Consider the following 12,987-nt stretch of genomic DNA (forward strand, 5'->3'; position numbering starts at 1 on the left):
AAAATTGATACAATTATTATTTAATACTATTATCAGCAAACCCTCAGGCCAGTGAAGAAAACAACTACAAACAATTCTTCAGCTATTTTGTGCAGGCCTCCTTTTGCAGAGGTGTAGCTGTAGCAATTTGAAAATGTGATTATGCATATTTTAGGATTGTTTTAAGTGAGTCCGTGTTTGGGTCTTGCTAGGATGCTGGGTTTTCAGTATGGAAGGAATGGGGGCGGGGAGCTAGGCAGGAGATGTTGTGGAGGCTGCAGGATCCCATGTGACCGGCTGGGCCATGTGAATACTAAAGTTGGCAGCTTGAAAAATCACACCTGCACATCTGTGGGAGCCCAAAATCTTGAGAGGGGAATGGAGAAGGGATTACAATGTGGCCATCCTGCCTGAGAGTGATTTCTCACTTCTCTCTCTCTTTCTCTCCCTACAGAAAAAAAAAAAAAAAGGAAAGAACCAAAGAGAATTCAGTGGAAATTAGAAATCACCAATATTAGCCATGATAGAAATTCTGCTAAAACGATACAGAACTGTTGAAATCCTCACAACAAAGCCCAAATTTGGGGGCCATCTATTAGTTTCTAAATACTAATTTGCTTTCTTATTTTTCTTCATAAGTTTTAACTCCTCAAGAGATCTTTTGCAGTTCTGCTTCATCCAAAAGATCTATTTCCAGAGACCACAAGTGGCATAAAAATAATAATGGCTCATAATTGGTATCGAGTGAAATAGAGATGGGAACCAGAGGCTGGTGCTAGGGTGAAGTGCCATGCTCTGCAGGGCTGGCCCCGTGGGAGGGCTCCAAGTTTTTGTGTGGACACCTTTCCATGTCAGCCGGACAAGCAACTGCCTGTGAGCTGGGATGGGCTGAAGTTGGGCGTGGGTCATGGCACCAACACTCTGCTGGGGGCACCTGTCTCTCTGTCTCTCTCTCTCTCTTGTGAAATTAATAAATAATTTTCCAAAGGCAGTATTATAAAGACTAGTAAATGTTATGTACCTTTGGATATGATCCTTATAAAGTGTTCTGGTCAAGAAGGCTAACCTAAATGTAATTGTGAAGGGTAGACAATTCCAAATAAAGGACTATTCCCTTAAATAACCATCCCATGTTCCTCAAAACAGTCTGTGTTATGAATTACAAAAACAAAAAAGACTCAAAAACCAATTTAGTTTAAAAAAAAAAAAAAACCTCAAGGAATATGGCAACTAAACACAATGCCTGGTCCTAGACTGCGCCCCCTCTGGGAGAAATGTGGTAAGAACATTTATTACCCAAATGATCCAGAGGAGATGGGCAAAACCAGATGCAATTATTATGTCGATATTTGTCTTCCTGTTTCTGATGCCTAAACTGGCAAAATGTTTAAAGATGGAAAATCAGAGAAAAGGTTGAGCTTTTCACAATATGAAACTTTACTGCAAGTTTCAAGTTATTTCAAAATTTTGAAATTAAGGTATATTAGGATAAAACAAAATTATACTCAGTCCAGTCCCTTAGTTAGTGGTTAGTGACCGTGTATTGGGAGCCAGATCCCACACGGCGCATTGCTGTTCCAGTCACACCCTGGCACCTTGAGAAACATGCCTGGCATGTGAAAATCCTACAGGAAGAAATGGAGAGAAAGGGGTGATTTAAAAAGCCAATATTTTAAGAATATTGTTGAGACCAGCAGTTGGTGAAATTGCTGTCACTGGACTCCCATGTAGTCGACTGCAGTTCGAGTCCCAGAAGTGGTGGCTTAAACTCACACTGGGCACGTGTGTGTGCGTGCCCAAGATCCTGAGAGGAGAATGGAGGAGAAGGGATTGTGGCGTGACCATCCCCCCTGGGGGGTAATTTCTCACTTTCTGTCTCTCTGTCTCTCTCTGTCTTTCTGGCAAGCACACACATTCTATAGAAAAAAACTCTAAAAAAACTCACAAAGAATATTGATACATAATCATGGTAGCAGAGTTGAATAAAGGAGCAGTAAAACATCATTTAATTCTCTGTACTAAACTTCATATCATTACCTCTCCTCATTAAATTTTATTAATTAAAATAGTTCTTTGGAACCAGGTAGTATACAATGGCATTTTGCTAACTAATATATCTAGTAACCAAAATTATTTTGGAAGGACCTAGATGAAAATTTTAGTTGATCCTCATAAGATCTATGAGAGGCCCAAATAAGCAAACACATAAACAAAACCTATCACTTTCAAATGTTGCAGCTATATCTTGAAAATAATTTTAGTGTTACTGCTCTCTGAGGAGGGGTTTTACCAGACGACCACAAGATTTATTTTCTGTGTACATTTGATGATTCTAGTTTAGAGCAAGATTTCTCAAAGTCTGCTGTGCATCTAAATCATTGAGGAAACTGAGGAAAGGTACATGTTTAATTTCACCAGAGACCCTCTGAATCGAAGGACTATTTATAGGCATCTTTACTTTCGCAAATTATTGCCCAAATTATTATTTTATGTTAGAAAGTTTGCGTGTCACTATCCCGTAGTCTGTAACTCTGTAATAAGTGAGGGTTAGGAACTATTTAAGTATCTTATTATTATTACAGTCAATGGCTGAGTCATAATCTTCATGGAGTATTTCAGAATGTTTTCTGGAGCCTCAGCTATTTTGCCTACAGAAAACACCAGTGACTACATTGCTAATGGTTTAAGAGATAATTACTTAAGAGGTTATTCAAAAACTTTCACAACTTTTTCCTTTAGGGAATTCTAAGGTATTAGCCAAGTGCTTTAAAAATAATTTGTTGTAGACCCTTTTACCATAAAAGGTTTCAAATGACGTTAACTTTGAAATAAAGGCGAATACCTTTTCTGATCATTTTAATACATCTCCTTCCATGTTAAGAAGCTACCACAGCTTTGCAGAGATCTGAGTCCTTCCGGAGAAGCCTAGGGAGTGCAGCTATGTGTTACAACAGAGAACGTCCCAAGGAAGGTAGATGTTCTGCTTTGTTTTCAGGTCATTGGCTGATATATTGTACTCTGTTTTGGAGAAAAATTTCTACCTTCTAGTAAACTTCTTGGAATTATCTCCTTACGTACATCTAAGTAATCCTTTCTTCAGGGGTAGCAAATTGGAACTATTTTCAGGTATGCATTTAAAATTTCCATTTGTAAAATGTGAAAAATACTCTGTTTCAAAGTAAAAAAAAAAAAATGAAATCTTTTAGATATTTAGAAAACTTCGGTCTGCGGAGTGTAATGGTCGTTTCCTGCCCCTCTCCCTGGTGTTCCCTTGTGCAGTTCTCTATCAGGGAGATAGGCTGGTACAGATCTTCAGAATCCTGCCGCGCGACCACACACCCGCCAGGTCACTACTGTTTCTCCACATGTGACCCAAACGGCTACTGCCTTTTCTCTGTTTTCAAATTGTGCTTCCTAAACGTCTCCACAGCATCTCCTATAAACCCCCCTTCTTCATCGCAGTGTTAGCTCCAGCCATGCACCTTTAGTCTCAACCAGCCTCCTGCTTAATCTTTAAAATAAAATCATTTTTTTCTCGTAGTAGCACTTGTCATCATCTCAGATTTTGTGTACTGGTTTACCTGTTCTTTATTACAGGCCTCTTCCCATGGAGAGTAAGCTCCCAGAAACAAACAAACAAACAGAAAACAAAAACAAAACAAAACAAAACACCTTTCTTTCCCTCCACCATTATAGTTAGTGTCTGATATAACGGATCATCAGAAAAGTCATAATGCATTTTTGGACAGAAAAATACATCATGACTTTACCTTTTTTTTCTTAGTTTATTTATTTTACATACTTTCACTGAACATCACCACAGCATACCAAATGCGATTTTCCAGCCAGAATACACTGTAAAGTGGCTTAATCATACATGTTATCATCAACAAATAATTTTCCATCTCTGTTTCATATATATATATATATATATATTCCACCTATTTCTCATCCACTGCCATTTCCAATCCTCCTCCTACCCTGTCTCTGGCATCTGCAGTTGCTTTCCATTCCTTTATTCTTTCCCACATTGTATTGAATCACAAAATATCTTAATCTAAATACTTTCAATAGTAAGTTCAGCTGATATATACAGATGTGTGAACAAAAGTTGACTTAAGGCATGAAACTCTGGGTAGAATGAATATACTATAAAGTAGCACATAGCTGAGGCTATACAGCTTACTGTGGTTACTAAACAGGTATTTTTCAAAATAAATATTTTCATTTCAAGAAAGGCAGTTTTAGCTTTAATAAATCAAAATTTAAAAATGTTAAGAGAACTTTGCTTAAGACTTGAAGCCAGGAAACAGGTTCGGATTCTGTTTGAATAGTAGGTACATGGGGAACCAGCAGTTAGCATAATGGCTATGTCGCTGGACTCCCACGTAGTTGACCGCGGTTCGCATCCCGGACCCGGTGGCTTAAAACTCACGCCGGGTGCGTGTGCATGCGTGCCCAAGATTCCGAGAGGAGAATGGAAGAGAAGGGATTGCGGCGTGACCATTGCCCCTGGGGGGTGATTTCTCGCTTTCTGTCTCTATGTCTCTATCTGTCTGTCTGGCGAGCGCACGCGCCCTATAGCAAAAATCTCTCTCTCAAAAAAAATAGTAGGTACATGGAGCTGTCCACAACTCAAGAGAAGACAAAACTCCTTAACACTGGGAAACAAACCATAGATGGTCAGTAATGTTTTGGTCAAAAGTCATAAAATTATATTTCACCAGTTCAAACTCATGTTCTTTATCTTCTTTTGTGGTCCAATCTTTCCATTTAAATTCTGGAAGATAACGTTCAACTCTGGACATGTCTGTACCATGAAGCTGGCCATTTTCTTAGCTGTTTCAGAACTCTTATTTCTGAGTGTCTGACTTTAGTTTTCCTGGTATAGCACTCCCTTCAGCACTTCTTGGAGAGCTGGTCTGATGCTAGTTATCTTCTCTTCCCATATGAAGGATAATCTTGCCAGATATAGTATTCTTGTTTGAAATTGTTTTTCACTCAGCATTGTGAATATATTTTCCCATTCTTTCCTTGCTTGCATTGTTTCTGATGAGAGGTCCAATGTTAGTCTGATGGGATATCCTTTGTAGGTAACTTGATGTTTCTCTCTTGCCCGTCTGAGTATCTTGCCTTTGTGTTTTTGGTCAATCTGGCTATAATGTGTCTTGGAGATGATCTTCTTGGGTTGATCCTATTTGGGGTCCTTTGTATTTCTTGGGTCTGTATCTTTGAATGCTTCTCTAGGTTTGGAAAGTTTTCTTCCGGGATTTCATGGAATAAATTGTCAATGCCCTTATTACTCTCTTCACCTTCTTGAATACCGATTATCTGGATGTTTGGATGTTTAATGGTAACTAGTATTTCTTATATATTAATCTCATTTGGGATCGGGGCTATTTTCTCAGTCTTTGTGGTGGATTTTATTAGCCCTTCTATATCTGAGATTTGATTTTCTGTATGATCTAGTCTGCTTTTAATACTTTCAAGGGAGGTTTTTACTTCCTGTATTATAGCCTTCATCTCCAACAGTTCCATTTGATTCTTATCTATGATGTGTATTTCCTATTTAAGCTTTCGCAAGAACTTCCTCACCTCCTAGAACTCATCAGCTTTTTTCTTCTAGTGTTCATTGTCTTCTCTTCCATCTCTGTTAGCTTTGTCACTATGAATACTCTAAATTCTTTATCAGACATTTTCATGTGTTCCTTTATACTGTCTGTGGATAAAGAGGAGTTAATTCTTTTCCCTTATGGGTGAGGCATTTTCTTGGTTTCACATGTTTCTTGTGCCCCTGCGGTGATTACTAGTCATCTGATGGGTTATTCATTTCTTCCTAATTTCTAGAAGATCTGAGTGATCAGAGGTGCACAAGAGATGTGCTCTGCAAACTCTTTGGCTTTGCGTTTTTCTCCCTTCCTGTCACAGATTCAGTGGACCCAGATAGTATTTGGATTTTGGCAACTCTTCACTTAGGCTGTCTAGACACTCAGTGGGTGGTGGGTGAAGGCTGAGCAGCAAAATGATGAGGTAAAAGAAAAAGGATAAGAAAACAGAGAAAGAGAAAAACAAAAAAAGAGAAAAATGGAAAAAGCAAGCAAATAAACAAAAAATTATTTATTTGTTAATTTTAAAAAACAAAAAGTGAAAACTGTGCATGTGCAATTGTGCCACTAGAAATCACTAGATCTTAACTCTCGTGGTGGGCTCTGTCTTCTTCTGGCCTGCCCTTTCTGCTTGCCTGGGTGGGAGGGGAAAGGGGAGCAGATTATTACCAGGAAAAAGGAGGATTTCAGAGTCAAGAAAATACTTTACCTTAAAAATTTTTTAAAAGAATAATTTTACAAATAAAAAGACAGAGATAGAGAGACAGAAAGAGAAAGAGAGAGACAGAGAGAAGGATACAGGGACTTTACCAGGTAAATTTTCAGCAGAACATCTTCATCACCTTAGCTCTGAAATCACTAGATCTCAGCTCTCATCACATCATGACTTTTCTGATGACCCAATATTTGGGGCACTTTCTAATCTTTTCAGTAAAGAAATGAATAATTTTGCCTCAGTACTTAGTCATCTAAGGAAATATCCCAAACACTGAAAGACAAATATTCGATAGTATTAAAAGGTGAGTTGCAGTCATGATAGAGAGACCTTCAGTCCATATGGAGAACATGTTCTGTCCTGGTGACATCTCAAGATTGGTCTGTGAACAAATCAGACACCAGGAAGCCCACCAACCAGGTGACTGTAGAGTGTGTTCACGTGTCTACTCAAAGGTGTGGTATTTCGAAAAAATAATTCAATTTGGTATTTCATTAACAATTCCATTTTTTCTTTTCCTAGTAAATGAGATATTCAATATATTAGTATTGCATGACCCCAAGGTAACAAGGCATTGAACAACAAATTCTCGTTTATGTGTCCTTGTTTATATCCACAAGGGCAGAGAAAATGTTATTCCCTTATGTTGGGTTATTTAGTACAAGGATGAGCGTATGATTGTAATAACAATATGACAGTGGACATTTTGTTTCCGTGTAGAATATTAGAGATACCAACACACTCTAAAGAAATGAGACTTTGGACATTTACCTGAAAGCAAGGATTTACCATGAAGCATAGCAGAATAATAGATACAAATGCACAGTGGTTGGGAACATGTTTGCATTTCCCTGTAACACATTAAGGTTCAGGCTAGGACTAGGAGAAATGCTTACAATCAACTTTGCAAACTACTTGTGGAATTGATTTACCTTGAAAAAAATAAAGAGTAAATGTTTAAGTAAATGCAGAAATATTTATGGTTGTTACTTGACTTCTTCAGCTGAATGTTCTGTGTATCAGTACGACTCTTACTTATCAACCTGACAGGTGGTGAGGGTCACCTGGCATGGCCAATGTCACCCTGGTGACAGGATTCCTTCTTCTGGGACTCTCAAGCGCCCAGGAGCTGTTATATGGAGGTCTCTCCCTGCTGATTTACGGGGCAGCCCTAGCAAGTAACCTTCTCATCCTCACTCTCACTACCATGGAGCCACAGTTGCAAACACCCATGTACTTCTTCCTGAAGAACTTGTCGGTGCTGGATGTCTTCTTAGTGTCTGTCACAATCCCAAAGTTCGCAGTCAACAGTTTAACTCACACCAACTCCATTTCCGTTCTGGGATGTGCCTTCCAGCTACTCTTAATGACGTCCTTCTCAGCAGGGGAGATATTTGTCCTCACCGCCATGTCTTATGACCGCTATGTGGCCATCTGCCGTCCCCTGCACTATGAGGCCATCATGAACGATGGTGCCTGTGTGTGGGGAGCAGGTATTTCCTGGGCCATGGGAGGACTCTTCGGAGCTGTGTATGCAGCCGGCACATTTTCCATGCCTTTCTGTGGTTCCAAGGTGATCCCACAGTTTTTCTGTGATGTTCCTTCATTGCTAAGGATTTCTTGCTCTGAAACCCTAAAGATAGTTTATGCAAGTCTTGGAATTGGTATATGTCTGGCCACGGTTTGTTTTGTCTGTATTGTTACCTCTTACATTTATATTTTCTCCGCCGTGCTGAAGATTCCTACCACTAATGGTCAGTCAAAAGCTTTCTCCACCTGCCTCCCCCACCTCATCGTTTTCACTGTTTTTATTATAACTGCTTACTTTGTTTATCTCAAGCCCCCCTCAAATATACCGTCTGCTGTTGACAGGCTACTTTCTGTGCTCTACATGGTGGTACCTCCGATACTTAACCCAGTAACCTACAGCCTGAGGAACAATGACATGCAAAGAGCTCTGAGGAAGTTGTTGCGAAATACATACGGTCAAGAAGTTCCCTTCATGTAGTGCTTCTAAGTGTCTGCCAGTTACCTAGTGTCTTACAGATCACAAGGAATTTTTCTCGTTTTTAACTTTTGGAAAGAGCGTATAAAATAAAACAACGTGCTACATTTGTGCCCCGAGAAAAGAAGTGCTCAAGAGCATCTAAGACAAAATAATTGCATTCCATCAGACTAATGCACGGGTGCCCTGGGGCTCATCCGGTTCCTTTCATAAACAAAGAAAAGCATTTAAGGGACCCAAAAGTGGAAATTATCTATTGATGATAATGTGTGTGGTTATGCCTTTGATTGGACTGATTTATAGTGTATTCTGACTGGGAAAATTAGTTCTGTATGCTGTGATGATAGACAGTGATTGAATATAAATAATAATAATAAAATAAAACAAAGAAAGCAAAGCAAAGCATTGTTCCCTTCATGGTAAAACTGTCTGAAAGATTGGTTCTGCTTTTCCAAAAGGTTTTTTATTTTTGTTCATTTAATAATTCATGTCCTCTATTTTATTCGCTGAAACCAACACACACAACTTTGAAGCACTTGAAAGGGTACAATGCCCTGGAGAGATTAGAGCTATCTCATTGACACAGCCTCCCTGGAAATCTACCTAGTCCTGAGGCAGAACCACAGTAGACACAAGAACACACTAGGGCAAGCACCACTCTGCAGATGCCCCGAGAGAGCCCTGGAGGAAGACACTTTCGAGCCATCCTCAGAGACAGATGATGGTCTCCGAGATAAATCGCACTTCCAGGAACATGTCAGGCAGTTTGAGACCTCTGCCTGCTGCTGGGTTTTAGAAACCGATACTCCAAAGTCTGACTCAGTATCGTACGAGTGCCAGAACTGACCAGGATCCAAGGTTTCTCTGACCTGCTCCTACCCGCCAGTCTCTACCCCGTGCTCTCCCCCAAATGGCAGAGAGGGGTTCTCTCTGAGTTTCTTTGACCTGCCCAAAGAGAGAGCTTCCAAGAAGGAGCTTAACTGTCACCGGTCTCTTCCCTGCGAATCTCACCAATGGAGAAAAAGTAACCACACAGCACGAGAAGAGAGTAAAGGGCAGTGTCACACGCAGACAGATTTTGTCACAGGCTGTCACCTCTTCTCTTTCTAGATATCATTTCCTCTCCCTTAAGCTGCCTTTACGCCCACTCTCCTCTGTCCTGTGGAAGGTGTGTAAGTGTCTGAGCTTCACTAGGTGGGTTCCCACCCTGTTTCCTACGCCCTCATAGGTGTCATACATTTGTAGACCTTTTCTGCTGTCCACCTCGCTACTGCCAGCTTGTTTTTTGGACGCAATTAATTAACCTTTAGAAGACAGAAAGTTTTGTCTCCCAACAGTTTGTGTCTCTGTATATCTATAATTCCAAAAGGCCTTTATCTCCCCCTGTGAGAAGGTGAATATTTGAATATTTTCAAAAAAATTTTCAGAGGTTTTTTCTATAGGACATGTGCACTTGCCAGAGAGACAGAGAGAGACAAAAAGTGAGAAATAACCCCCCGGGGGATGGCCACACCACAATCCCTTCTCCATTCTCCTCTTGGGATCTTGGACACACACGTGCACACACCCAGTGTAAGTTTAAGCCACGGGGTCTGGGACTCGAACTGCGGTTGACTGCATGGGAGTTGACTGCATGGGAGTTCAGAAATATAGCCATTATGCCAACTGCTTGTCCTGAAAAGATTAATATTTTAAATCTGAATCTGAAACGAGGCTGTAAAAAGTGTTAAAAATATAGGACGTAGTTATAAGAATCCATGATGACACAGGAGACAGTGGGGGAGAAACGAGGCTGTAAAAAGTGTTGAAAATATAGGACGTAGTTATAAGAATCCACGATGACACAGGAGACAGTGGGGGAGGAGGGTGGGAAATAGATGAGGGTGAGAGGGAGGGAATCAAGGGGAAGAAGAAGGAAGCAGAGTATTTCCCGGACCCGAAATGGAAGGAAGTCTGCTGGTATAACTGTTACGGTGACGCCTTTGACTGGACCGATATGGAGTGCATTCATGATGGGAAAATTCATTCGGTAGGCTACACACTGTGATGAAATGTAATAAATAAATAAAATGACCTAAAAATAGTATAGGAGAATTCGCTCACTGGTGATGAACTTTACTTGGCTTATTTACTAGTGTTTAAAGTGCAAAAGCTTGCTTTTCTTTGTTTTGCATTTCTCCTTGATTTTTACCCTCTACCTGGAGATTCTGCATCTTATCAGCATACTTTCTAAGCTTTTTTTAGAGGTTTTTGCTATAGGGTGCATGTACTCACCAGAAAGAGAGAGACAGAGAGACAGAAAGCAAGAAATCACTCCCAGAGGGGATGGCCAATGCTGCAAACCCTTCTCCTCCATTCTCCTGTAGGGATCTTGGGCACGTATGCACATGTGCCCGGCGTGAGTTTAAGTCACTGGGTCTGGGACTTGAACCATGGTCACTTACATGAGAATTCAGCGACGTAGACATTATGCCAACTGCTGGTCCCACTTTTCAAGCTTTGGTTGAATTATCCATGGGAAGAAAAACAAAGGTTTCTAAGATTGTTTTCACCTAATCACATTACTGATGTTCTATTGTTACTTGGATTAATTAGATGCCCAGCCATGAATTCTCACTTGTGACCTTAGTTAGTCATGTTCCCCAAATTCCTGACAACTATTTTGATTTTTACTCTAGTAGATTTGTATCTTAAAAGACACAAATAAATGGAAACTTCTATGATATTGCTCACATATAGCATTACCTTTCCCTTTTCCCAGAGGACCATGGAGGTCTGGGCAGCTATCCACTCCTTCCCTGTAGAGACAGGTTGGGCACATTAGATGTCTTTGATGTGTACATGCATCAGCTGTAAGAGTTGGTCAGTGAATCACCAAAGGAGAGAAGACTCTTTGCCCACCTTCAGCTAAATGTATACTGGTAAAAAGTTGTTGATTTAAATATTTAAGAAATTATATATATTAGAAAATTTTCTGCAGATTTCTCAGTGCTCTGCATTTCTAAAGTATCTTTCTACTGCCAAAGAAAACATTGATCAGAAAGGTGTTTTTTGTTTGTTTGTTTGTTTTTTTGTTTGTTTTTTGCTTTAAAATACTGGGAGCTAGTAAACACAGAATAATGATAAAACTAAAAAAGTCAAAAGTCATCATTTTAACTGTCTATATGAGAAATCACCCCCTAGGGGGGATGGCCACACCACAGTCCCTTCTCCTCCAGTCTCCTCTCGTGATCTTGGACACGCACACACATGCTCCTGGCGTGAGTTTAAGCAACTGGTCCGAGACTCGAACCACGGTCGGCTACATGGGCGTCCAGCGACATAGCCATTACGCTAACTGCTGGTCCCAGGAAAGAGAACTTTTTGAAAAATAGTCTTGCTATTTGTGGATATAAAGGAAATGAGAGTAGTAGGATAGATGTAAAATACAGTGATAAGAGGACTCAGTAAAGTACCAAACTCTCCTGAAGAGCTTCAAAAACTAAAGCTCTTTTTAAGAAGAAAAGGCAAAAAATAGATTAGAAACTTTATAGAAATTGAGATTTTTATGACATTATAACCATTAAAAGAAAGCCTTGCTCACTGATAGCAAACACATCAGAGGAAGAGAACCAGCCCATGAATGAACGGTGACCAGAACATATCAGAGTGGCACCACACATCAGCAGAAAAGGAAAGACTAGGGGGAAATTACAGTGAAAGAGTCAAAGCCACATACTTATAGGGCCACTTAGTTCTATGTACAAAAAGTAAAATTCAGGTGAATCAAAATCCAAAATGTGATCATCAGAACTTCTTATATTCCAAAGAAATCCTGGTATTCTATGACATGGTCAAGGAGCAATTACTTAAGCCAAAAAAGCAAAAGCTTGAGGAAAAAGTTATTGATAATGTGACTGCATGAAATTAAATTTTTTTATGAGACAAATGCAACAATATTGAAAAAGAAAATATAGTCTCAGGAGACATATTAATAGGATATACAGTCATTTCTGGGGCCAGCAGGTGGTTGTGTAATCAAGGCCTGGATCCCACATGGCCAACAGCATGGTTTGAGTCCCAGTCTTGGTGTCATGAAAATCACAAAGGTATGTGTGTGTGCCCCAAATCCTGAGAGAATGGAGGAGGAGGGGTTTCTTGTGACCATAAAATAATAGGAAAGAGCAAGTAATTTATCTGGAAATAAGGCATGCACATATGCAATTTATAGAAAATACCCAGAAGGCCAATAAACATCAAAACAATGGCCAAATTTACTAACAATCAATAACCAGCACATTAAAATCCAAAGATACCACTTTCAAGTCATCAGATAGACAAAACTTTCAAATAGTGAAATACTATGTGTTGGCAAAAATATGCAGAAATGAGAATGAGTCAGACTCATCTTCTCTTGGAGAACAATTGGTACTCTCCAGAGAAGACCAAAATCTGTACTCTATAATTAATGCTTCTAGCAGTATTCCTTTGAGAGCTTATTCCCTCTGTCTTCAGTAGTGTGGCCAAGTCTGATTGTTGCAAAAAGAGATCATGATAATGAAAAACTGGAGGAAAATTAAATGTCCATTGAAAAATAAAAAAGCATAAATTTTAACTTTGTCATATAAGGCATTCTTCTGTACAATGATCTTATAAAACACTATATATATATATATATATATATATACAAATTCAGGCAAACA

The 12,987-nt window shown here is 39.6% G+C and overlaps 1 protein-coding gene across 1 annotated transcript; it reads left to right on the top strand.

Annotated features, from left to right (window-relative positions):
• The first annotated feature begins 7,369 nt into the window (after positions 1-7,369).
• LOC102494243 (olfactory receptor 14A2) lies at positions 7,370-8,308 on the top strand. Its single transcript, XM_006153454.1, has one exon. The coding sequence runs from the start codon at positions 7,370-7,372 to the stop codon at positions 8,306-8,308; it is 939 nt and encodes a 312-aa protein (XP_006153516.1).
• The last annotated feature ends 4,679 nt before the right edge of the window (positions 8,309-12,987 follow it).

Source organism: Tupaia chinensis, unplaced genomic scaffold (assembly GCF_000334495.1).
Source record: "Tupaia chinensis unplaced genomic scaffold, TupChi_1.0 Scaffold000375_1, whole genome shotgun sequence".
Lineage (NCBI taxonomy): Eukaryota > Metazoa > Chordata > Mammalia > Scandentia > Tupaiidae > Tupaia > Tupaia belangeri.

Excerpts from the sequence above, each read along its gene's own strand:
- LOC102494243 (XM_006153454.1), top strand. The coding sequence starts at position 7,370 with ATGGCCAATGTCACCCTGGTGACAGGATTCCTTCTTCTGGGACTCTCA.